The following is a 27834-nucleotide window of genomic DNA, read 5'->3' as shown; positions in this document are numbered from 1 at the left end:
ACACAAGGTCCTCTTCCTCCCCTGCAGCAAAACATCACTTGACTTTACACTGTACAAATGTCAGCCCATCTGTTCGCACACGCATGCAGACGATAATTTCACTGTGAGACACCCAAAGGGCCCGCTGAGCTTCCGTTCTTCAGCTCCAGGGAAAAGTTCATCACATCAGAGCCGAGACATTTGAAGGTCACCGGACCGCCTGGCTGGAGAGTGAGAGTGGAGAAGTCTGCTACGCTTTTTACTGTCTAACATCGTTTTCTCCACTACTAAGTCCAATTTCTTTCTCTTCTATATCCAATGTGCCAAATCAGAGCATGAATCAGTCTCTCCGAACATAAACATGAACCTTTTAACACTTTTTACAGATGTCTTCTTGTCCTCTGCAGCTGGACTTGAGTCCATCAGTCTGCGCTGCCCCTCCTGACCAGGCTCTCATGTGTGTAAATGGCTGCAGGTGTGTGTGTGTGTGTGTGTGTGTGTTTACATCTATGTGTGTGTTTTATTGTATGTGGACATTCAATACCCAGTACCGTTTGCGGGTATGTGCATGTTGAGTGTGGAGAAGCGTGTTCCTGATCCCGGAGCGGTGAAGCTGTAAGCTGCGTACGCCACCGCCGAGCCCACCATCAAGCCTGTCATATAGGAGACTGTCATGGTGTTCCCTGGAGAGAGACACAGAGAGCAGACAGTGACTGTGGAGCTGATACAGACAGAGAATAAAGAGCTATCTTATTCAAAGTGAATGGTGTTAAACAAAAGACACCCCTGGGACAGAAAGGGTGAGACAGTAACAAGACTAAGCAGCCACGTTAGCAGCTCTGTCAGACTGTAATTAGCTGCAGCAGTGCTTTTACGCTAAATGCTAATGTCAGCGTTCTAACATGCTCAGAATGACAATGCTAACACGTTGTACCTGATTGAAGTTATACTGTTTACCATGCATTTTTAGTCAAGCGTGTTAGCATGCTAATATTTGCTAATTAGCAGTAAACACAAACTACAAGTCTCTACCGTTGGTATGTTTTGCAGTTTGTTTTTAAACATTTTGCTAAATGATATCACTCTCATGTTGCACAGTAATCATGAGGCTACTGCCAGCAGCCAGTTAACTTACTTTTGCTAGCTTAAAGGGTAACTCCACCAATTTGACAGATTAAAGTGTGTTAACAGGTCTTGAGGAGTGCTTCTGCATATGTGAAAAAGGTAGTACAAAGCCTCTTGCGGCTCCAGGGGAAGCTGCATGTTTGATCAATTGCCTCCAGTGATGTCACTGAGTGGCTAAGTTGCATTGTGGGTAATGTAGGCACCAGGTTTTAAAAAGGAAGAGGAACGGTTGGAATAAACAAGGAGCTTCTGTATCGATTTTGATCATGTGTTTTTAAACTGTTTTTGTTTGTTTTGTTTTGTGAGTGCTAGACCAGTTAACTGCTTTCCAAAACCTGCCGCCTACATTACCCACAATGCAATTCAGCCTCTGAGCAATTTATCAGATTACATGCAGCAGCATTTGGAGCTACTTGCTATAGTACTCCCTAAGAACTGTAAATACACTTTAATGTGTAAAATTGGTGGAGTTAACCTTTAACTTAACATAAAGAATAGAAACAGGTAAACCAGCCCAGTCACCAGAATTGGCATTTTATGTTTCCACAAACCACGGATACTTTCAATTTTCTACATGTCAAACGTATCATATTAACAATTCTACGATCTGTGTCATATCATATTCACATTACATCTAACCTATATGAGCCAAGCCAGAGACCACTGTTTGATATAGTGTTTCAACATTTGCATATTTTGGGATATTTGGATCATTTTAATGAGAAATCGGGCCAATTTCCAGCCGTGTTTGTGGGGACAGAAGCATGTAAGCCATAACATTCTTTTTTATTAAAGTGGTTATTGTTCTAACCAGGCCATAAACGCAGCATTGTTGCAACATAAAATCAAAAACCTAAAGAAAGTTGCAACATAAAGAATTAAAAACAAAACAAATATGAAATTTTTGTTTGTAAAATGTCAGAAAATAATGAAAATGGCCATAAAATATATTTGCCCAAAACAACGTCTTTAGACTGCTTCATTTGACAAACCAAGAGTGCTATACATCTTCCAATTTGAGAAGGTGGAAGCAGTGAAAGCTTTCGGTTGTTGCTCGCTAAATGACTAGAACAATTACTTCAACAATTTTCTGTCAATCAGCTAATCCACTTATAGTTTGATGTGTTATTTTCTGACTTGTTTCAGTCTGAACGTAAACTAAAAGATGACAAAGAAATCAAAATCCTTTCAATGCTTCCTTAAGCTACAATTATTTTTCCCTCATGGTGAATAGGTCTCACCTGCCAGCTCCCTCTGTTCAGGCGGCACTTTGCCAGCAGCTTGGATCATCGGCACCGACCCAAAGTAGCCGTTGGTGACTCCCATGAGGAGGGAGAAGAGACAGGGCCAGGCGGGGTGTGACAGGGTGGGAGCGCTGGCCGGGTACACGCACATGACGAACAGGGGGATGAAGACCACCCTCAGGCAGGAGAAGAAGAGCAGGCGGCCTCCAGACCAGTCGTACGGCAGAGCTGCCAGGATCTGAGGAAAGAACAGGGGGGTGCTTTAGTGATGCTGCGGGTTAAATCCTCTTCTGCTTTGTCATTAATGCGTAAAGTTATAGTTGAATAGTTGAAATGAAATGTAAACTTGCACTTTTCTTAATGTTAGACCCTGTTCTGCAGTCATTCTCCTTAGGTCTACTAGTTGCTAATGGCACTCCTCAGAGAGCAACAATAAGTTTAAATGCCACAGAAACAATTTATTTCCACTCTGTTCATTGCTCTTTGTTATTGTTCAACCTCTAAGCTACCTTAATTTTTCTTTCCTATTGTCTATCTTATTCCTCTTCTTATCTTTTTCCCCCTCGTTTCAACAAAATGCTAAATTTGCCGTGAGGACAAAAATTCAAAGAATAAAATCAGAATAACTTTCATTCAGCCAACTTTTTTCCCTTCAAAGTCAAAATAATGACTTCAGGACACCAGATAAGGGTTTCATTTCTGAATATTCAGATAAAGCCTTTGAGCTAAGTGCAATTATCCCAAAATAAACCAGGCTTTTTTTCCCCCATCCTGCGCTCAGGTTTAATAAATGGAGCGACTCCTTTAACAATCTCACAAGGTCAGCTGCTGTGTTAAAGTGTGACTTTGTCACTTTTCGGCTTCTTAAGTGCTGACAAGCCTGACGTGCAATAAAATACCAGGATCTCAGTAAGTGTGAAATGAAATGGGGTCATTACCATTTTTTCTGTGATTGCCAAGAACTACTTTTTACTACTACTAATTTTGACAGAACATAAAAGATGAGGTAGAAAATTATGGATGTTGACATCCCATTATTACAAGTGTATTTCATACTTGAATGTAACAACATGATTTCCACGGGGGATGGGGTTGGGTGCATGTTCTCCTCAATGTTCAAAATCCTATTAATGTCTGCCTCACTTTCACAATTTCAATTTGATTCATTCACTAGAAAGACCTCTAAACCCTGTCCTCTTACTGTCAAACCTCCAAAATCCAGTTAATCCAATCAGAATGTTAAAATGTTCATCTGAGTCGTCTTCAGTAATTACAACGCACTCACAAAAAACACATGTTTTCTCATACTGTCCACTGCTGCAGCACCTCTATTCACCCTCTGACTGAATGCTCAGTTTTAGTCCCTGTCTCTTTAAGGCTCCCCTGCTCTGATTGGTCAGCTCTCACAGGCCTGAGCAGGCACCGCCCATCATGTTTGCACATCCGCTCTGCTGCTGTTTTTGCAACCAGGGCCATGTTAGTGGCATGACTGAGGGCGGTGACCGTATAGTTGTGACATCACAACCTTACAGAAGTCCTGATGGCTTGTTTGAAGGCACACTTTCTGATATAGCATCGAGACCTGCTTTATAATAAAAAACATGGAAACCTCACTTTCTACAACAAGGGTCCTTTAAGCTGTCCAAGCAGTAGTGAGTGATTAACAGACTTTCTCTCATGTAGCAGACTAGCTTCCCCTACCTTCTTGGTGGAGTTTGTGGGGTTGTATGCAGCGTGAGAGGAAGGGATGAAAAAAAACTACCCAAACTGCTCTGAATTTTTAGGTTAAAAAAAAAATCAATTAGCTATTTTTAATTACAGATAACTCGCCTAAAATTACGCTACAACTGATTATCAATCAAAGATAAAGACAATGCTCTCTGTAGTGAAGATAGATAATAAAAGGTTCATTCTTAATATTTCAAATGGAAGTTTGATATAATAACAATATTTATGAAAAAGAGTCAGGTCTCTATCAAGGAAAGTTACTGGGTTTTTGCACCATATCAAATCTATTCTGTACGTTGTAACATTTTTATTGAACCAGGATGACAAATGTAATCATTATCTATTATTTGGTAGAAGATATACATTTATATAAATGAAGAAAATAACATTTATTTCACTTGTAAAACTTTAGTTTTTGTTATTGAGGAACCTCCGACCTCATTGTGCAATTCTTAAATCTGTTTTTGTTTTGCCACTTGGGGGCAGCAGAAACAAGCTGTGAACACAACACTGACATTTTATCACCCTGTTAATGGATGTGGTGACTGTTTGCAAAGAGATGCCTTTTTACACATCCAGCAGTCCTGTGTCTGGGTACCGATCAATGAAAGTCCAATATTCATCGTCTTTTGAGTCTGTTTTTGGTCTGTAACTCGACATCATTGTAAATGAGGGCTTCGAGTTTAAATAAAGGTTTGAGTGAATGAAAGAACGAATGTGTTTGGTCTCTAGCGGCTCCTGAGGGAAATATTTGCCAAGTAGCTGCTAAATGCTTTGCTATGTTCGGCACCTTGTCACTGACTGTGTCTCTCTGCTGTTTGATGCTGAGCAGGTAGTGTGAGAGAGGCTTTTCAGAGCTTTTTCACAAATAATTGTCTGCTGAAGCCAAGGACAAAGATACTATAAGAGCCATGGGAATGAATCAAGACTGTAAAATTGTGGTTTAAACAATGAGCTACAACTCACTAGAAAGCCAACGGAAGCTGACACTTCTCATATACGAGTCTGATCCATTGTTGAAATAGAAATATTGATGATAGCTGCTTTAACTTTGTCTTTGAAACCAAACTGGAAACCCAGCACAGGATTGTCTTTATCAGTTCCGTTTCATTCTATTCTTAGAATGAAACAGAATTAATCCAAAGCCATACAATCATTGTTATAAAAGGTAAGACCTCCATCTGAGACCATGTTTTATAACATTTACAGAACACATGAAGGTCAAAAAGGTTTCTAAGGGTGTGATTTTGTAAATGCTACATAATACTGAAAGACACCTGCATCTTGTATTCATCTTTAGATTTGAGACTTTCATTTATTATGGCTGATTAAATTAAATCAGGCTGAAGTCCAGTGGAGGAGGGCTGGAAATGACATGAAGTCACGGGACTCCATGTGTTGGTCCAACAAAGACAGTCAAGGACATGTCAATCAAACACAGTCTGTACACGCCCACACAGATCTGTGTGTTCACCATGGGCGTGCAGGGACTTTAAAGCAGCCATCATTAGTTACCATAACGGTAACATTTGTCTATAAAATCATACACTTTCTTTTAGTGGTGAAAGCACCTGAACTTTTGTTATGCAACTGGAAAAATTCAGGTTGCAGGTTTTGTTAATGAGACAATTAAGCTCGAAACTTGAATTCAGAAGGTGTACGGTTGTATTCTTCTGTTTATTAAGGAACATAGATGAGTATTTAATTTCTTGAGTTTATTTCTTGCACTAAAAGTGAAGCTAAGCTAAGCTAAGCTAAGCTTGTGAAACGTAAGGACTATGACTGGCGTGTATCTCCGAGCTGAAACTGGCCTCTTAAGGTACAAAGTGGTATTATTTGACAGGATGGCTAGCTGGTTAGCATGCTAACTTCAGCACACATCTCCACAACACAATACATAAATGTTTTTAACATAACTTCAGCACTTTCATCTCACCTTGCCAACAAAGTCCGACATGTTGAAAGTGGCCATGATGAGGATGGGGAGCCATTCGCCTAAGGTGGGGTTTTTTATCTCTGACTCCAGGCCGGGGAACAGACACAGAGTGATGCTGTAGGTCACTGCTATAGACAGCATGTAGGCCCAGATGACGCGGGACACCACGTAACGATGCAGGATCATGTCTGGTTAGAGGAGACACAGGCAGGTTGATGTTTAAAAAACCTAAAACTCCCTCTTGATCAGGTTAATTCACTAAGAACTCCCCCCTCCTCCCTACAATCACCAGGGGATGCATTTAAATTTCAGACCCATCTGTGAGAGTCAGAGGGTAATTGAGCAGTGAGTACACGGGATTAAAACAGAGAGTACCTCGGACGCCGGGCCAGCTTTTCCTTATCTTGGCTTTCGGGGCGTCGAATCGCACGTATGTCCCACCAGCAATGTCCTCGACGCTTTCCTCTGTGGATGGCAGTCCTGTCCCACCATTTCCCTGAGGAAGACACAGAGATATTCAATTTTTTAAAAACAATTTCAAGGCTTTTTGAAGGACATGAACAGTTCATTAAGAAAACACTAGAGGTAGCCATCACGCAGTAAATAACTATATTCTTTTGCACTGGTTTGTACTTTTTAAGCTTTTCCAAGGTTTTTTCTCTCCACTCATAATGGCTTCCTGGCTGCATGACATCAGCTTTTTATGAGGATGGCTGTAAGTTGCTGCAGGTTGACGTAATGATGAGACTGCAGATCGGACTGCAAGCAAGCCCACACACACACACACACACACAAACACGCCTACAAACATTTCTTCTTTATCCAAACATATAGACACATCCCTCTCCATATGTCTCTGTCCAAACACACACTTTTTAATATGCACATCACACAGGCACAAGCACACACACACACACACACACACACACACACACACACACACACACACACTCCAATCCATTAGTTGATTAGAGGGACTTGCGGGCCAGAAGGCACTACTCCTCTTGATTATTTCATAATATAGAGTGCTGCCTCGGTTTCCCCCGGCAACCAGAACAAAGAGCTGCCTGAATCAGCCCCCAGACTCAGATCCACAAACACCAACACACACGCACACACCCCTGTGAAACACCGGGGGACACACGCTTGTCTTTTGCGTAACGGCGCTCAAACACAAACACGCACACATGAAAAGATGAGAGCCTGAGGTGATGTGTCATCCTTTCATGGCTCTGAACACAAACACAAACACACACACAACACACACACACACACACACACACACACACGGTCTGATGATCTTCTCCATGTCTTCAGGCTACAAAGTGCTGCTTCACCTTCTCTTCTGTCACTTCGTTCTCTCATTGCCATGACTGATCTGCTCTCTGCCTTCTCTCCTTTCCTTTCTTGCTCTCCTTCTGTTTTAACTGTAATGTTTGTGATGATCCCTCACTCCTCCTCCCCCTGGCTGCCACTGTCTCCCCCCTTCTGTTTCACCGGCTCAACAGTTTTCTCCCAACCGTTTTTTCTTCTCAGTGTCGTGACTCTCATTTTCTCTCTGTTCGCTGGAGGCCTCAACCTCTCCCTTCCTCTCTGAAACTCCATCTGTCTTCATTTTTCTCCCTGCATAACAACTCTCTACCTCTACATACTTCAACCCTACTAACCCCTCCCAAAATCTCTTTCTCTTCCTCCATCAATATTTCTCTTTCTGAGTGGTAGCCAAAAAGGCAGCGCGCATCTTAAATAAATGATTCTGCATTTTAAAAACGCACACAGCCCTCAATCTTTGTGTGCACACCCGGGCTAAAAACAAAAGAGGGGCACACACTGCTCACAGAAACCAACAAGGAAATGGAGTTGCATGACACCGCAGTTTAGAGGCCTGACGTTTCCTCACTGTCTTGGTTCAGAAACAGTTTGTTGATGCAGCATTTATGAAGGGTTTAATGAATGAAACATGTGACTTTAATGACAGAATCTGCTCCTCCACGTGTACAATCTATCAATCTGACTTTAAAAACGGCAAAATATACACAGTAAGCTGAAGCAAAATGGATGCTAATGGGTGGACGGATGATGGATTTCAGAGGCTGACCACTAAAATAAAATGGTGGGGGTGAATTATAGTGCACTGTAACGTAAATAGAGAATTTTTGGACATGGACGATGAGTCATGCAAGCAGCTCTTTGGGGCTGCACTTACACACAGGAGTGCTTAATAATGAACATCAACACAAGTGAGCATGCTAAAAACTAAAAAAAGACAAAATTATTTTTTAAAAATAACACATCTACAGAGCTTGTAGAAAGGTGCAGAATAAATCTCTTTCCTTAAAAACATTATTATGATTCTGAATTAATAATGTTGGTAATACCAACATTATCAATTCACAATCATTCACAATTGATTCTCTCTTGAGTCTCGATAGTGGCCAGTTTGTGATAAAAAACTAAGGAATGGCTAAGTTGCCGTATGCCCCAAGCATTCTGTAACATTACTGCCCTAATGTTAGGTAGTAGCTAGCATTAGCAACGTTAACATTAGATTGCTATAGCAACAAGAGCAACGTTAACGTTGGCTAGCCAGTGGCAGCAGCATTAGCTAATGCACAACCTGGCAACCACTTAAGGGGGCAGATGACAGCATCGCAAAAACATTCCTAATTTCAAAGGTTTGGCTGCTGGACACAAGATGTCTCCTACACCACTGTAAAGTCCATTCACAGTGTCTGGTTTCCACATCTCACTTGTGTTTGCTGAATATTGGACCAGGATTGGCTCCCAAACTATTTGTGATGTAACAAATCCTGCTTGTAGGCCCGCATCTTAAAATCTGATTTCCAATGAGCACAGAGAAACTGTACACTTTAAGCAATGAATGTAAAAACAGCCCTCTAGTGTCAAACTCTGCACGGACATCATTAACACAGTGATGCTCAAACATTTGACAGTAGGAATAAGAAGAAAAACACATTTTGGACTCGAGGTGGACTTTAAAATTATTACAATTCATCCTGAGGGAGACATGAATGTATGTATTAATGTTAAGACATTGCACCAAAAACCATAACTGTAACCCTCATGGCGGTGCTAGAGGAAAAGTGAAGGGATTAATAAAGTCAGTTGGATTCATCCTCCGAGGATCGTAAATGTCTCTACAAAATTTCAGAGCAATCCACAGTAGTTTTTTTAATATATCAGTCTGGACCATAGGAGAGGAAGAACCCACCAACTGACCAACCAGTTTATAGATCCAGACTAGTGACATGACTACAAATAAATATTCAGTAAACTGACTGTAGTCAAGAACCTGTCCACAAACTTACAAATCTTACTTCCTCTGCGGTGACATCATGGTGAACACGGTATCCGGCCCCGTTGTCACGCGGGTCATGACACTTGCCCGGACCTTTTCCCGGGGTGTGGCTGGTGTAGTAGCGGACAAATCGGGAGCGGCGCACCAGCAAGTGAAGCAGGAAGCAGAGCATCTCCATGCTGATGGAGACGAGGAAGAAGATGAGCGTGTTCCTCCTCTCGTCGTTGATCAGCAGCTTGGTGAAGATGCGAGACAGGGAGATGATGACCCCTGCTGTACCTGGGTGAGAATAAAAGAGGAGATTAAGACAGATGAAATGAGGAGAAAATGTAAAAGTGAGAAATGCAAGGGGAAGAGAACGAAAGCAGGGATGTGTGTGTGCGTACTTACTCTCTCCAGTCATCACCCCCTGTGTGTACCTCTTGGGCAGCATCCCCATGTAACCATAGAAACTGGACTGCTGCACTGGGGAGGGAAGAGGAAGTGGTTATCACTGCCCAACAGTCAACATTGTAACAACACCATTTATTTAGAAGCACAGCTTCCTGAACCTCCACACGCCGCTCAAGCGGAGCTGACTGACCTCTGGACCTGAGCTAATTAAACTGCTCTACTGCTGCTGGCTGACAGGCTGTGTTCACACTCAGTAACAACAAGGGGCCTGGCTCAGTGTACGCAAGACTTTAGCAGCAGCTGAGGGCTGAAGCCTCAACTGTGCTTGTCCTGTCACTGTTGCTTGTTCATTTGACAGCTATGAGTGATATTTCATTGGAACAACAAAAGCACCGACATTTTATATTACACTGTATTTATACAAGAGGTGGACAGAGTGTCAAAAACTGCATTGTAGTGCAATGACACCCCAAGCATCTTTTTCTGCATTATAATCTCCAGAAATTGTTCATAACGACCCATATTGGACAACATATACGCCAATACTGATTCATCTGTGATGATATCAGCTGATAATATCGACCATCAGTCGGGCTCTACTCCTGAGGGAACTATCCGACTCTTTATTATCATGTTCACCAGCTAGATACTAACTTTTTCTGTCAGCTGTTTGGTGCCGGGCGGGTAGCATTGTTATTAGTAGTACCTGTACATCCGAAGGCCACCACTCCCACGGACACAAGGTTAACGATGTATGCCTGCCTGGTGGTGAACTTGGCCAGCCACACATCAAACACACTGACAAAGACCAGCGGCCCGAGAGCCAAGATGTAACCTGCAGAGAAAGAGATGGACAGACAGACAGACAGTGAGGACAATCCACTAAATCAGGTCACGTTCTGACTGCATGACTGACCATATTTTTGACAGGCCAGACGTGCGGAAAGTATGGCTTTCATCTGGAGTCCGATCCCGAGTTTATTAACTCCTCCAGCTCTCGAGCAGACACCAAACTTCAAAAGACATTTCCTCAAGGATTCAAGAGGAGCTATTTTAAGCTGCAGAGGGTATGATAGTGGAACCTTGCTCTTACATGCCGTATATGTGTAGAGATATCAAACTCCTCCTCGGGGAACATACATTTTTAAAGAGGATTTTTTTCATTTTTTGCTCAAAAATATTTTTCACGCTGGGTAGGATGAGCAACTTGAATATTTTCATGTTGCTCTCTGATATCACAGTGTCTTACTGAGAATTATTTACACAGCGGAGATGAGTAGCAGCTTAAAAAAACAGCTAGTTAATGAATAATTTTTGGCCATATTCAGATTTCTCCAGTGTCAGGCTTACTCTTTCACAAACCTGATGCAAAATCTGGCTGAATGTGTATCTTAAATAGAATAGTGAGTTACCTTTCAATATGTTTAGAGGGCTGAAAACAAAACTGGAGATGACACAAGATTTGAAAAAGTTAAAAGAAAAAGAGAAGGAAAGGAAAAATACCCACACTCTGGAAAGACGGCCCCTTGTGAATTCAGTCTTTGGCAAAGTTTGTTTGAAACATTTTACGAATAAAAAAACACAGGAGAATTATGGCAGAGTGTGTTTTTCTCTTTCTCTTTATACTGTCTTTTCAGCCTTGAGGTTCCCCAAAGGGCCATTATTAAATGAGCAACAGCACAAGTTGCCATAATGAGAAATTTTTCACAATTAGAGCTCCCTCTGTGAGCTGTTTCCTGCCTGACTTACCCACAGTGATTCTGGTGTGCATGCTTAGTCTCTCCACCAGCACGTTGTTGAGGATGACGGCTAACAGAGCCACCAGGATGTACGTCAGACTCATGTCGAACACGATGGACGTCCCTGAAACACACACACACACAAGAGCAATGACTCATGGCAGCTTGGTATTTATGTGTCTGTGAAATTCATGTCCTCTCTCTAAGCACATGCACGGCTTTACTCATCCATATTCATACCTTTAAACTTGTGGTGCAGGTAGTCCACATCCGTGATGAAACTGTTGTAGGGAAGCAGGAAGCCCACTCCAGCCAATAGCATTGCAAAGTAGATGCCATGGTAACGGTCGTCAGGAATCGGCTCCTCAAAGTCTGAGCGGGAAGAGAGGGAGAGAAGGGTTAGAGAATTTTAAACACCGGTGGGGATGTAAAAATTGACTTCAAAACATCTGAATTAGGTCTGAAGCAGACTCATTCGATCTTCATTAAAGCTAATCAGGATGAATGGAGCTGTAGCGGCAGCAGTGACGCCTCGGCTCCACTGATGGAGCAGCTAATGCAGCACAGGACCTTGTTCCTGGTGTGTTGGTGGTTAAATTGATCAGAGACAGTGCTGATGGTGGACTAGCTGCCCGACTGGTTTCAGCTGAAAGCTGGACTTCTGTGTTCTGCAGCTGATTCAGTTAAATGGTTAAAGGGTGATGTGCAGCTTCTTTATATAACTGCTCATAATCCTTTTCTAATCCAGTGAGCCGACTATTAACGGCTCCAAACCATTTCTGAGCATTCATATTTTACTGACGACGAACAGGGAGGAAAAAACATGAATCTGTGACTGTTTATTTCACTTGTTGATGTTTTATGTAATTTATTATTATGGTAACCGGGGCTGGTAAATCGTTTTCCTATTTGTCTGCCAAGGGATTTATAATCTGCACTTAGCTTGTCTGCAATTACATATAATTTTCTCATAAATAAAACCTGATTTTTATAACCATATACACAGTGGCGATGCATACACGACACAGCTCCTGGAAGCTTTCCCTTTTCTGCTGTTCTGGTGGCTTTGTTTTTTTCTGGGTTAAGTAAAGGAAGTGAAGCAGTTCCGGCTTTCAGCAGAAGGATTGCTCAGAAAAAAGCAAACTGTGGAGTTAGCATGAGCGGCGAGCATCACCATGGCTGCAAAGACTGAAGGAAAGATCACCGCCTGCAGAAACTCAAACCTCATTAACTGAAAATCCAATGAAGACGCAGCACCGCCCACAATGTGTGACAGACATTTCAGTGCAGAGACGGCAAAAACCGACAGCATGGAGGTGTTTTATGATTGATTTTGACTTTCTGACGTTCATGTTAGAGGATTGTACAAAAATGATCGGGATGTGTGAGGAAGGAGGAAAGCAAGATCCTCCACAGGTTTATTCATGTTTTGTTTAAAACCCTTCCCCTAAACATACAACATGTAATTTCTGCCTTTAGGAGTCTCTCAATCAAAATGAAAGACGTAGTTTGGTGAAGTAGTGTAGGATCATGGGAGTTGCTGTCTCAAACAAACCACCATTATAGATGAAAATCTATCTGACGTGACTCAGGCAATTATCAAACACATTTTAATGTGGAAATGTTACACACTTTGTCTTTAAAGGTCATATAGATAACAACTTGATGGACAAATCCTTTTTTAAAGATACAGAGCTTGTAGAGGATGGTAGGATTAGCAACTTTTTCATGTTACTCTCTGATATCACAGTATTTACCCTGCAAAGATGAGTAACAGCATTAAAAAACAGCAAGTTAATGAATCATTTTTGACCATATTCAGATTTCTCCAGTGTCAGGCTTATTCTTTCACAAACCTGATGCAAAATCTGGCTGAATGTGTATCTTTAATAGCATCGTGAGTTCCGTTTCAAATTGTTTTGAAGGCTGAATGGCGGTGATGTAAGGTGTCTTTTTGATGTTTGTGTAACTACTAACTATAAAGCAAGAGAACGCTGAAATCAAATATCCTTGTCTCCCAAAATAGTCAGACTACTCATCCTTCAGTAAAATAAAAATGACACCACCGTCTCCCTTTTCTGACCCCCTCATACTGTTCCTGGGATACACACAGATTGTTGTGTATACATACATGCAGGACTATAAAGACAGTCTAGGATTAATTCAGTCTTTGAGTCTGCCTCTTCACTTCCGTTCAGTCTCTGTAGAGAACGCTATATTGTTGTCTGTACACTGAGATATGAAGACTGATGGTGTACAGGAGAAGGAGAGACGGAGCAGCAGACGGAGGACCCTCGCTGTGCATCCTTGGCCACTTGTGATCTGATTAACATGCCCTTTGTGCAACCTGAGTATCCAGGCAACACAGCAATTTGCTGTTAACAAGGCTCGCATCCTGTTTTTACATACACTTCCCTCATTCTGTCTGTGTTTTGATCTCTCAGCCCCCAACACTGTCTACAAAAACAATGAAAACACGTCCTTAATACAATTCAGCCTGACTTATGTTTCTTATAAAAACGTGTGACTTGTTCTCTGATTGTTTTTCCTGGGATGTTTTGAAAGTAGAACTGAAATTTGAATTCTCCTCACTTCACAGTAGGAACACATAAACATTAACGCTACTGCAGTTATTGTCTGTAATTTTCCGCCTTTTCAAAAGAAGATAAAACCGTTTATGGGCGTAATTATGGAAATAATGGCTTCAAACCTCCGGGTGGGTGTTTCCTGATTGACATTTAAGCACGGGTGTTGCTAGGAGAGCGCTCTCTACTACTACCTTTTCAACAAAAGCACCCACGGCTTTGTTTTTGTATCACGTCGTACGTTCATCAGCTGTCTGTCCCTTTACAACACTCACACTCAGAAAGGCAGAGCTAGCAAACTAGGCTAACTAACTTCCACCTGAAAAATGAAGCCGGTTCTCTTAGCATGCTAATGTTAGCGCTGGTTCCCACTAGTTTACACATTGTAAGTTTGGACAATACACACGCCGATAGTGATATATCTGTGATAGGCCAATATCAGCCCACTAACCACTCCTAAAGGATATATCTGACTCTTAAGCTGCTAAATGTACCTTTGTGTTCACCAACTAGGCCAGTCACTAACTTTGACTGTCAGCTGTTTGGTGCTGCAAGGGTAGAGTGCAATGTATTGGTAGGGGTTTTTCAGTAATGCAATAGAGTTGCAGCCCAGGAAAACCAAAACAATGAGCTGAACGTAGCTAAAATCCTCCACAGAGCTGTGAGGAACTGCAGGGGCAGGTGCTAGCACTCTGCACTGTTAAGACGAGTTAAGACATGACTTTTCATGCTGAGTCATCAGCCTAAAGCATGAATTATATCGCCTGAAGGAGGGGGGCTAGCTAGCATTTGCTGTTTCTTTGTCATGGGTTCAGTTGTTGTTGTGGTTAAATCGCACATGCGACTATAAGCAGCGGCTAACAACCTCAGCCTCAACCTCAACACCTGGAAAACAACCTGAAGTGATATTAGGAGCTATTTTGGTGCCTGCCCACAGATATTGCACACACGATAGCACAGACAGACACAGGAACAATACTGTAGACAACAAGGTCACTGGAGAAAAATGAATTTCATTTTGTAATGATAGTTCTCACCTAAAAAACACACGTCAAAACAAACACCAAGAATAGACTGTATATATACACTGATTTCACAGCAAAAATGTTCTATCTATCTATCTATCTATCTATCTATCTATCTATCTATCTAAACATACTTTGTTTTTCCTGGTGTTGAGTAGAAGAAGGATATCTGTGTGGGATTTGTTTTTCACCTTGATAAATTGTTGTTGTTGATACCTCTATCCTTCTTTCCTTGTGTGTGTCTGTCTATTTATAAAACCAGTACACACACACACAGACACACACACATAGTGTGAATAGATATAGTCAGAATAGAAACTCCCTCACCGGGCTCGGACAGAGCCAGCACTCCTCGCTCCGGGGCGTCTTTACTGATCTCCTCCTCCTCCAGCTGGTACGAGTCGAAGCTGTAGCTCTGCACCACGCCACTCTCTCTTCCCTCTCTCCAGCCCTCCCTCCCTCCATCCCTCCATCCAGCTCTTCCTCCATCCCTCCACACATCCCTCTCCTCGGGCGTCTGGACCGGCGTGGGCCTGCGGCGCTCCGCTCCCACTGAGCCCATCTTTGCGACTGAAGTATGCGCACAAATACACACACACACAAGCTACACACTTCACTAGACACCGCGAGCTACACAATGTTGTGAGCGTGCATTTTAAAAACAATCACGGTGACACACAGTGGGAGAGAGGCAGGAGACCTTCAGATGATGGAGGATCTGCGGGGGAAACAGACGCAGAAACAGAATCAAAATGTAAAAGACAGAGGGAGAATAAAAAAAGAAACAATCTGTCAGAGTCATGGTAAAAGTGATGAGAGTCAAGGTTAGACACCTCAAAGAAATGTAGCTGGCTGTGTGAGTGTTTGTGTGTGTGTGTGTGAGAGGCATATTAAATGAGAAGAGGAGAGTGACAAAGGATGCATGACTGGGTGACAGACAAGGTGAGCGAGAATGCAGCTCTGCATTCAATAAACAGGCCCTGCAATATACAACATATATCACTGAGCAATGTAGAAGAGAGGAGGAAATGTGTTAGCAAGCTGATACAATATCATTCAACTGCAGTGCTGATGATGAAATAACCAACATATTTACTGGTTGGAGCTTCTCCTGTGTGAGAACGTTCTGTTTGTTTATGTTTTATAACTTTGCATATTGAATATTTTACACTTCCTAAACTAAACCAACAAACAATCATCATATTCATTGATAATGACTGTAATTGTTATTTGCAGCCCTGTAGCATACATAACAGTATTGAGATAAGTAATCTGTTTGAGTAAGACTTGTAGTATAAAGGGTAATGAGCAAGAACGCTGAACAATAAAGTCGTTTTAAATAAATCAGCTGACATAAAGCTGTTTAATTCTGGGAAATTCAAAGCGAAGGTAACCAATAAAAACCAACAGTGTGTAATAATGATTACATTTATCATTATGCAGCTGAAATTAAAGGTCCAGTGTGTACGATTTAGTGGCATCGTCTCACCCTTCCCTTCAAAGGATGTAGAAGAACACAGCAGCCACTAAAACACCAAAAATGTGAAAGGCCTTCTCTAGAGCTCGTGCTTGGTTTGACCGTTCTGGGCTACTGTAAAAACCTGGCAGATTTTCTCTGTAGATAGAAAAAGCTCATTCTAAGATTTAAAAAAACAAAACAACGATTCTTAGTTTAAGGTGATTACACAAATAAAAAACCTAATTATGATTATTATATTCAATTTCTTTCGGTTGGTTGGTTTGTGAGCAGGATTACACAAAAACTGCTGAACAGATTTCCACGAAACTTGGATGCAGGATGTGTCTCGGCCCAGAATAGACCCAATTAACTTTTGGTGCAGATCCGGATAAAGGGATGGAGCCAGTAATTTTTTGTCACTTCCTTTAACATTGCGAGATAGGGCAATTTTTGGACATTTTCTTTAATCTCTCAGGGAATATTGCATGGTTCTTGATGATGCTGTATGTTTACAATAACAATATTTATAAATTCCCATTGAAATCATTCTGATTGAAGATTGCAGGTCAATTGTCTACATGGGATGGGATCAGTAGGGTCAGGTGTTACATGCAACAACAAATGAGCGATGTTACGTCATGCATTCCTCTTCCTCGTTGGATATTTTGTTTGATCAGCTCCCTGTCCTGAAGATGGATATCTATCATTTTTTTGAATTTTGTTTTAAACCAATTATGTTCAGAATTTAAGCCTAATGAGTGAGAACAAAAGGGGACTGTTGGGCCTATTTGCATTAACATAAATGAAAATATTTGAATAGATTATGAAAATAGTTAATTGATCATTTCATCAACTGTCTTACTGATTCATCGACTAAACATTTAGCTCTGTCATGCACCATCTTTACCCGCCCACCAAACATGGCTGACAGTGTATTCTCCCTTCTGTCATTACAGCAGCTGACACACGGCTCAATAACCTGCTTTCATTAACTGCAGTCAACAGGGAACAACTGTTGAGGAAAATGTTATTATTACAAGCTCGATCAATAGAAATGGGTATTGACATTGCTCCATATGCAAACACAGACACAAAGCTCCTCTATTGTGTGGACCTGTGTGCTGCCACAGAGCCGCCACACACTTCAGCTCATCCACCGTGTGGCCCCTGATGACCTGAGAGACACATTTCAGAGACTCAGAGAGGAACTGCTGTGTTTTTTTAGAGCCGAGAGCTGAGATCCTATTTTAAACCCGCAGCTGTGTGGAAAGTGGCAGGATGAGATGATGTAAGAAGGTTATCATCTCTGTAATTTGCGCTCATCCTGATGCTGATGCAGAGGAACAGGTGATTAAACACAGCCTCCCTCTCCGGGACACGAAACAGTGGAGGAGCTGCTTATTGAATTGCGTGCTAGTTTAAAATCAAATCATGAAGCCAAATTCACTGTGGTCTCCAGTGAGGTTCCGTGTCCAGACTCGAGGAGGCGCTCTCGGCCCTCCTCGGTTTAAATTAAAAGGCTCCAGCCACAGAGCCATAATTGAATTGCGGTCTAATATCACAATGCAGTTTGTAATGCTCACTCACGGAATAAAAAAAAAAAAACGAACACGCAGAGTGAGAAAAATCACTTTCGCACCTTTATTTCCCAACACACATCTGGGTAAAAACCAGATGTTTGGTGTAAATGCGTTAATTCCAAATCAATTAAGCTCACGTGTTACTACACAGGCGCGCGTGAGAATTATAAATGGTGGTTAATTAAAGGCAACAAACACGGCGGTTGAGCTGTGAGGACACACACAGCTGCTCTCTCACTTATTCTTCTCCAAAACCATCATTTAAAACGACCTCCAATCAAGTCCAACAAGCTTTAAAATGTCGCTTTTTTTAAATCCGTCCTTGTGTTTTTGTCTGCAACGCCCGCGACCACCGCGCGTTCTCCCTCAGACGAACAACAAAAACACACAAACAACAGGTTACTAATGGCCCCTTTACCTCCAGTGTCTCCCCTCTCGCTCCCCTGTGTCGCGTCCGCTGCTCCGGCTCTCACAGCAGCGGGGGGAGCGGGAAGTCCTTCCTCGCAGGGTCCTCGAGAGGTGGGCTCTGCCGACCGGACCTGATGGTCTCTCCTCCTCCTCCTCCTCCTCAGCCCGTCTCCATCAGACAGAAAGGGAAGCCCCCGGTGCCGTCCTGCGTGCGCTCCTGTAACGCACCATCCAACAGCAGAGCAGAGCAGAGGAGAGGAAGCGTGGATGGATGGATGAGGAGAGCGAGGACAAGGGGGGTGAGGGAGAGAGGAGGAAGGGGTGAGGGAGGGGGGAGGTGGAGGAGTGGGAGGAGGGGGTGGGGTGCTGCCTCTGGCTGCTCGTCTTTTCCAATCAGTCGTTTCAAAGGCAGCATGAGAGTGGAGGATGGTGCCTTGAAATGGATGTGAAACAACTTTTTTTTGTTCTTTTAATGCAGAACACACTTTTTAGACGTGCTTTAAATTATTAAGAGTATTTTTGTAAGGAGTGGGTGTAATCACACTGGGATTTTAAAAAAAAACATTTAAAGGAAGGAAACATACCAAATCCGTGACAGGTTTAAAAATAAAAACTTGTTAAAACTTGTGATCGGCAGAGTATAATTCACCCAGTACACCTACACAGAGAGAAATCTTATCTTTGCAATATATTTAAAAAGCTTATTGCCACAGCAAGAAATCAAATATGAATGTTACAGTGATGACAGAAGCTCTGCACATGAATCCCAGGAGCTCCCGCAAGAACATCATGAAGTGTTTCTTCTTTTGAGTCTTTTTTTCATTATTTTCCATTCTGTTGGCTTCATTGGAATAAATGTGAAGTCATGTGCTGCCACAGCTTATAGATAAGGAAAACAGTGGGAAGAAGAAAAAAATAATAATAAATGGGAGAAAAATCTGTGATTGACACTTTTATCAGTTCAATATGCTAATGCTTCATTATTGGCAGGAGCTCTGTCATACTGCACACCCCCACTGTTGCCATAGAGGAGCGGAGCCAGATGGGAATAAGCTAAATGGTGGAGCTGGATTTTTAGGTGTGCAGCACAACAGACCCACGATCTGCTGCTGCAGCGGCATTACAGGCTGTGAGGGATGTGAATTTGAATCTCAATCCTGTAGTCCCTTTGCATACTGCCTGATAAAAAAATAAAAAAGGCTAGATGTGTTGACTCCACTGATGCAAAATGTAGTAACTTTTGGCTCAACATCACAGAACGCATCAAAGATCAACCGTGTCAAATGATGTAGTGCATCAGGCAAAAGGTTTGTCTCATCAGAATACTGAAGCTGCTCTTCTGTGAATTTTAGTTTTTACAAATAATGTCATGCTGATGTTTAAACGAGGATGTACAGCGAGCATTCCCCCCGATACTCTGGATTTCTAACATCCTGCATACTTGCGACTGCTGTAAACGTTAAAGAGAAACTGCACAGACACATGTAGATTTATTAAAATGTGCAAAAAAGGTGATGATACTCATTCAGTGTATGAATGTACAAGCTCTAGGTATCAGCATACTGCACATGCTTAAAGGATCAGTCAGAATCTACTCACCCCAATGTCGATGGAAAGTCAGGTGAAGTTTGGTAGTCAACAGAAACATTTCTGGAGCTTCACAGCAGAACAGCGTTGCAGCATTCTCCTAAACATCTGACTAAAAAACAGCAAAGCAACACATACACAATACATAATGTCCACGCAACGACAGTCCTTATATAAATGCTAATTTTTTCATTATCTTCTTTTTCTCCACACACGACTCTTTACAGAAGTTTCTTACCCAGAATTAACCAAAAGTGATGCATACAACTCAAATCACATGACTGTGCTACAGCAACCTAAAACACCAACAACAGAGCAGAGACAGGTTAATGTCAGATAAAGACGACTGGCATGTCTTTATTATACAGAGTATACTTTGTTGCTGCACATATACAAAAGACAAAGACTCAAAGACAATAGTAGAGCAAAAGACAAAGCTGTATTCCAGTACTGTCATCTTCTCCAAAGCCATCACAGCTTTGGAAAGACAGCAGACACTATGGTACTGAGTGTGCTGTTGTCACTGTTCCTCAGTGTGCAGCAGCTTCATCCTGACTGCATGCTTCATTGTTGTTTCTTTCACACTTTGAACACAGTGGGTTCAACTTTCTCTCAGTTTGACAGCAGATTTAGAAGGAAAAGTGTTTCACCTTAGCAGCAGTTCAGGAGTTTTACATTATTGACTTGAAGCTTTACTGCAGAAGCCCTTCAGAGGAACACACTGTATCGTACCTGCTGTGGCTTAACAAGCTGTGTCTTCCTGTTTGTAGCTGGCTCTAGATATGGCAGTGCTGGTCGGTCAGGATGGATTACTAGACAACTAGATGGATTCAGGCCGCCCTCACATTATATTTTAGTAACTTTGGAGACTTTATATCTGCTGCCATCGTCGGGTAAAACTTTTAAAAATACTGTGTATTGACGTAAAACCTGGTTTAACAAATGACCTTCCCGTCAGCCTCAACTGATATTTGTTTTTTGTGCTAATTAGCTAATGTTAGCATGCTAATAGTTAACAGTATACCTATTAAACATCAACATGTTAGCACTGTGTGTATGTTAGCATGCATTTCCTCCCTCATAAAACATTTGCCAAGGTGATTTTTTAAATCCAGCTCACTACCATCTTCTTCTTCCCCACCTGTGTTGGTGTATTGTAGCATATCCTGGTGTGCGACCACCACCTGTTGGTCAGCAGAACAGTGACAAACCGTTGGCTGGACTGTGAACTACAACACCTGCGTGCACGAGCAAAAGATGAACAAAATGGGGACCCACTCCACAGCGCTACTAGAGGTCTAAAACTCCACATGGAACCTTTAATTGCAGTTCTGAACTTGCAACTGAAATACTAATACTTCTCAATTCACCTTTGGTAATCACCTGGTCTAAATTCTCATCAATGAAGCACAATTTAAAGTAACAGTGACGAAAAGATCCAAAATTGCAGCAGTGAAATACAAACAAATCCTTTGAAATGCCAACCTTTCTTGAAACAGTGCTGTCCGGACAATGAGGCAACACTAATCTGTGATTTATCAACTGAGCTATTCTTTATGAGACATACAAACGCATCCAGTGACACAGCAGGTGTCTTGACGCTGGACCAGAAACACGTTCTTGAGATGAATTTAATCTGCGTGAAATCCTCTGGATCGGGGGGGGCGATGTTTCTGGTTGTCTGCCTGCTTATCTCTTTAGCTGGCTGGTTTCTTTTTTTCTTCTTCTACCTGTCTGCCTCTCACTTTACCTGTCTGTCTGGGTTACAATTGAGTTGCCAAATTTATGTCCGTCTATCTGCTTGTCATCCTGCCGGTGTAGCTCTCCATTTGGCTGCTTGCCTTCCTTCCTTTCTATCTCTCTCTCTGTTTTTATCTTTTTCTTCTTCTCTGCTCGGCTTGTGGGGGGGGCTTGCGGCTCTGGATTTATGCTGCGTGTTGAATAGTAATAGTTTGTCATCTTGTTTTAGCCCACAGCAATCTGTCCAGAAAAGAATGAGATACTGTTGATTTCTTGGTGTGTGTGTCTGTGTGTGTGTGTCCCATAAGTATGTTCCCTGGCAGCTCTCTGTTATGAATGTGTAAAAAGGTCAGACCATGTTACGCCTCCTTCACTCAAATAGAATTATTTTTTCTGTACAACCAACACCCTGCGGGACCGTACTGACAGAAGTGTCTGTAAGTCTGTGCGAGTGTGTGTGAAAGTGCTGCCGTTCAACCCTTTTATGTGTGTGCTACTGCATTCATTTCATAATGATTTATTATTTGTGTATCCTCTATGTAGTCTCTGGCGTTTCAAACAGTTGTGCGTGTTTGTTTTTGTGCGTCTATCCCTCCATCCACTCATCCATCCCTCCTTCCAGCCTGGTAAAGATGCTGAGCCTCAACAGTGTCTATATTTAGCTGCTGGTTCAATCAATGACGGCAGAGCCACAGCACCATGACTCTGCATACTGATAGTACTACCGCCCATCGCCACCTCCGCTCACCTCTGGAGAGAGAGATAAAGCAAGACGGAGCGAGAAATAGAGGGAGAGAAGCAGGGAAATGGGCAAATTAAAGAAATGACGACAAGAAAATGAGAGCAAAGCCACCAAAAATGACCCAAAAAAAATAATTCAAAGAGCGAGAGAGAGACAGATGGGCCCTTAATCCTATCACACGGTTAGAGGAAGACAGGAAAAAGCCAGAGAAATAGGCAAAGGAGCGAGAAGAAGAGGATGTAATGATGTGCGAGGCAGGCAGGTGAAGAAGAAGAAGAGGAGGAGGGATGAAAGGAAGGAGACAGGTGTAAATGCAGAGGCAGAGGTATCGAGGGATGAAGACAGATGGAAAGGGGTGCGAGGGGGGGGTGAAGTAGAAGGAGGAGGTTCACACGGGCTGAGATGAAGATGTGGGGACTGAAGGGTGGATGAAGACACAGAGACAGAGAGGGGGAGAGAGAGAGAGAGAGAGAGAGAGAGAGAGAGAGAGAGAGAGGAGAATAGCTGCAGTGTCTGAGAAAAGAGACAGAAATGAGTTTCTTACAAATGCAGAGACCGAAGGAAGAGAGAGGGAGAAAGGGATTCCAGGGGAGGAGAGAGAGAGAAGTTCACACAAGAGCAAGTAGAGAAAGATGTAACAGACTGCAGTGTTTCTCTACAGCGAGAGAGCAGAGTGTGCTGCGAGTGGATGGAGAGGAATGAAAGTAAAGAGGCGTATAGAGGAGGAGGGAACAGGTACGCTGAGGGAGAAAGCATCAGGGAGAAAGAGAGAGTCTATTGACACTAGAGATGTGACAAAGAGACTCAGAAGATGAAGAAAATGGACACTGTGGACTGGAGAGAGAGGTCAGGATTGAGCCACTGCTTGCCGGTGTTACACCAAATTCTGTCATCCATCAGAATCTGCAGCCTTTTTAAAAAAAATTATTACTTTATCACGTCTTCTATTTTGATAGCTGTCACCAAACATGGTTTCCTCCATAACATTTAAGGAATAGTTTAACATTTTGGGACACATTTCCGTATTTGCTCTTCTGCTGAGGGCAGGATGAAAAGATCAGTACCGCTGTCATGTGTGTGCTTAGCACAAATTCACGTACCAGCAAGTCAGAGGCTCACTAACTAAGTCTTTACAGACATTGTTTGTTCACAAATGAAAGAGATGATATGTGTATAAACTGTTAATTAGTGAGCTTTGAAGATGTGTTAGGATGGAAAATGAGGCAAATATTATATAACAGAGGCATCCACACAAGTTGAACTTGCCTCAACATGATGAAAACCTTTGTGCTCATCACAGGGCTTTATGAATCTGCATCATTAACATTAAGAAACTAATGAAAAAAGGAAAACAGAAATAACTGGAGATCCAGCGGAGTTCTGAGTTTAGTCAGAGGCTGAGCTGAACACAAACACACAGGTCATTCACACAGGTGGGCGCGACAATTGTGAATGTTGTGAATGTCTCAACTTGAGCAAATCTTTGCGCTCATCCCGGGGCTTTATGAAACTGCTTCATAAACCTGAAAGGGATGAAATGAAAAAGGAGACAGACTGGAGGGAAATAGCAGAAAGGACTGAAGATCCAGGTGAGTTCTGAGTTAGGTCAGAGGAAGATCTTAACAAAAGCATACAGGTACGCTCACATATATGATCGGTATCTATGTTACCAGCTAGCTTAACATCCGTTGGTATACTGGCTGCTATGAAAATACAATATGTGTAAAAGTATTTGCAGTGGTAATACGGTTAAAATTCCTAACTGCGTCACAGAATCTGATGGGTCACACAGAATTAGTTTCAGGACCAGCTTTTATCCTCATCATTGAGTGTGGGAGCAGATCTCTCAAAATATGCGTAATATTAGTGTGCACACACACACACACACACACACACACACACACACAGTTGTGTTCTTTCTATTTCTGTATACAGAAGGCTGCACAGATTCACACTCACACAGGGCACATAATCTCTCACATGCACAAATAATCTCTGTATCTTTTTCTCTCCCAGGACTGTACGCATAAAAATGCAAACACACTCAAACAGAAGACAGACACAGACTCCTGTGCACACACGCAGACACACTTTAAGTAGCTGTGAGAACTAGAAAGCGCCTTAAGCACTTGGAAAGCGCTCACTGTAAATCCACACTATTGTTATGTTTGGCTGTGATCTGTTCTGGGCTGCAATTACATGACAACACAGGCGTAGCCCAACATCTCTCTCTGTCTTCTTCTCTGACACACAAACACACATACATATACGTATATATAAATACATTCAGGTGCATTCAAACAACACATATAGGTCCTGTATTCCTATAGGATAAACTATTGACTACATTCTTCCTCTACATGTCAACACTCAACCATATTTTTCCCATTAAGATTAATTCTACACGCACAATAAACTTACCATGGCCTTAAATGTTACTTGAAGGGACATTTGCAGAAATACACTTCCAATTCTCCTTCTTGCAGAGAGAAGGATGATAACATGCTACAACTCTCGTGTCTGTACAGTAAATATAAGGCTCCATCTAGCACCTGGTTAGCTTAGCTTAACAATGGGGTGCGAGGGGATGCCTCAAATCTTTCTTTTCTTATTGTTCCTTTATAAGAATGAGGTTTGTGCTGTCTGGCAAAAAAAAAAAAGCCAGCAGTATCTGCTGCCATAGCACTGGACTACGAAACAGCTTCTGCCCTCAGGCTGTGAGGCTCCTGAGCTCACCCTCAACTTTCCATCATAAAAAACAATTTGTTTGTTTTTCTACTGTAGCATTAAGACTTACATTTCGTTCAACAAGCCTGTGTTGTAGAATGACAATAGAAACTTTGAACCTTGACTAGAATGGTATAAATCTTCTCATCATATTCTCATCCACCCATCCATTTTGGCAACATGCTAAGCAAGTTAGTCAAGGTAAGTGAATAGGTATACAGTATTTCCTTAAAAGTCAAACTAGTCCTTAAACTAGATGGATGGATGCATGGATGGATGGATGGATTGATGGATGGATGGATGGATGGATGGATGGATGGATGGATGGATGGATAGATAGATAGATAGATAGATAGATAGATAGATAGATAGATAGATAGATAGATAGATAGATAGATAGATAGATAGATAGATAGATAGATAGATAGATAGAAGGCTGTGGAGAGAAATCCTCTTTAGTGGCTGAGATAATTCTATTCATAGCTCTGCTGCTCTGTTTTGCTGTTTCCTTTACAAATCAAACCCATGCTCTCTGGAGCGGTTTGTTGCTGTGTGCGCTTGTGCTTTTTTGTTGTTTGTGTGCATGTGTGTGCTTTCTCTCTTACTCAGTTCAAGCTTTTAGTGCTCTGTTAAACACGCTGTATAATCGCACACACACACACACACACCCACACACATGCAAACACACATCCATAACAAATCCCTGCTCTGAAACTCAACACTATGTCACCAAAGCCTAGTGGACTCAGAGTTCAATTACTCCCTCCTCTCGCTCTGTGTCTCTCATTATCATTGTCTCCATCTTACAGCCGTTGTTTATTAAAGGTTGCTATGTAACCACCAGCCGCTTCACCATTTCAATTACACAGCTCTGTCTGTGCGTGCACGAATTTGCACCCTCGGTGTGTGTTTTAGTGTGTATTTTCGTGTGTGTGTGTGTGTGTGTGTGTGTGCACTGTAATTTTATTTTCCTCTGTCTTCAGCTGGAGTATTTCACAGTAAAGCAATAGCACCAATCTGTGTCTAATCTGCTGCAGAGGCTTAAGGCCAGGTCAACTTCACCTTCCCCTGCCATACAGACAACGCTCTCCCACTTCATTCTGTCCTGCACTGTTCAGTTAGGAAACAAGATACTGCTTCAGAATTTTCTAATACGCTGATGATTAGCACTTACCCTGCCATTTTCAGCATTTAATTAGTTTAGCATGCTAGCATGCTAACATCTGCTAATTAGCAGTAAGTACAGCTGAGGCTGGTGGGAATATCATTAGTTTTGCCAGTAGTGGTCATAAAACTATTGGTTGAATTTAAATTTTGATCTGATGATCTCATTTTGATCTGATGATGGCGCTAGAGGAGAGTTACGGTTCAACAAAGAAAGTACAATTGATCCTGAGGGGCATATGAATGTCTGAACCAAGTGTCAAGGCTGTCCATTCATTAGTCGTTGAGACATTTTACTCAAAACCACAAATGTAAAGCTAATGATCGTGTTGGAGGAGAAGTCAGGGGACCGCTTGAGTCATTTGGAATAATCCTCTGGGTACAATGAGTCCATTCAGTAGTTGTTAATATATTGTAGTCTAGACCAAAGTGGTGGACCAACTCAAACACATTGCCATCCCTGGAGCATCGACACCACTGTGGATTTTTTTTTTAATAGAACACTTTTTCAAAATAGAGGGTTGAAATGGGTTCCATTTTTCTTCTAGGCAGCCACACCTGTCTCTATGAATGCCTGTCATAAACATAACATTAATATTTAGAGATTTAATGTAGGAACCATAAAAAAATCAGTGATAGTATATCCAGCTCTTTATCTAACAGTCTGTGAAGTTATGTTTTATAGAGCTATATAACTGCATCATTGCAGCATCAATGAAAATTTCCATTAGGTTTAGGGAATAACAGGGCAAGGACATTAAAGGGTCAAAGATACCACAGACAGTTTCTGCTCAGGATGAGATCAACTGAAACTTAACTCTGAGGAAGAAAGTAGAACGCATGATCCCAGGACACGCTCTAAGCTTTGATACTTGCACTGCGATCTAACATGATTAAAGTAATTTATTCTTTGACATTTAAATAAAAATAAGGCCATTGATCACTTTGAAAACAAAAGATGTCTACTTGGAAAAGGCCAGTGGTGACAGGATCTTGATGCGTGTATGAATGTTTAAAGGAAATGTGGCTACAGAATAATTGATAAGTATTAAAGTGACTCTACTATAAGCCACTTTGGGGCTTTGGTTAAATCATGAATCTTGATATATCCTCTGTTGAACAGTTAATGCAAAATGTAAATGCAGTCTGCAGTGATGGAAGCATTAGCTCCACTGAGGTGCCCTTGAGCAAGGCAGGATAAGTATACAGTGGCTGTATGACTGTGAAGAAGAAATAATCGCACTAAACTGTACACATTCCTTCATCATTCAGTCAAGTTTACGTGATAGTCTGTGCCCATGAAAGTCATCCTTGGATAAACCCTCTTATTAATCAATTTGTAAATTACAGCAGC

At 41.9% G+C, this 27834-nt stretch overlaps 1 protein-coding gene across 1 annotated transcript; it reads right to left on the bottom strand.

Moving 5' to 3' along the window:
• Positions 1–205: 205 nt before the first annotated feature.
• Positions 206–15647, bottom strand: slc29a4a (solute carrier family 29 member 4a). Its single transcript, XM_073494891.1, has 10 exons — positions 15401–15647; positions 11704–11835; positions 11474–11587; positions 10431–10559; positions 9722–9796; positions 9342–9610; positions 6388–6508; positions 6013–6200; positions 2346–2586; positions 206–662 (listed from the first exon to the last, which is right to left on the bottom strand). The coding sequence occupies exons 1-10, from the start codon at positions 15633–15635 to the stop codon at positions 517–519; spliced, it is 1650 nt and encodes a 549-aa protein (XP_073350992.1). The 5' UTR covers positions 15636–15647; the 3' UTR covers positions 206–516.
• Positions 15648–27834: the final 12187 nt, after the last annotated feature.

This window comes from Pagrus major, chromosome 23 (genome assembly GCF_040436345.1).
Source record: "Pagrus major chromosome 23, Pma_NU_1.0".
Classification (NCBI taxonomy): Eukaryota; Metazoa; Chordata; class Actinopteri; order Spariformes; family Sparidae; genus Pagrus; species Pagrus major.
Note: the sequence above shows the minus strand (reverse complement) of the source record. Positions and strands in the feature narration are given on the sequence as shown.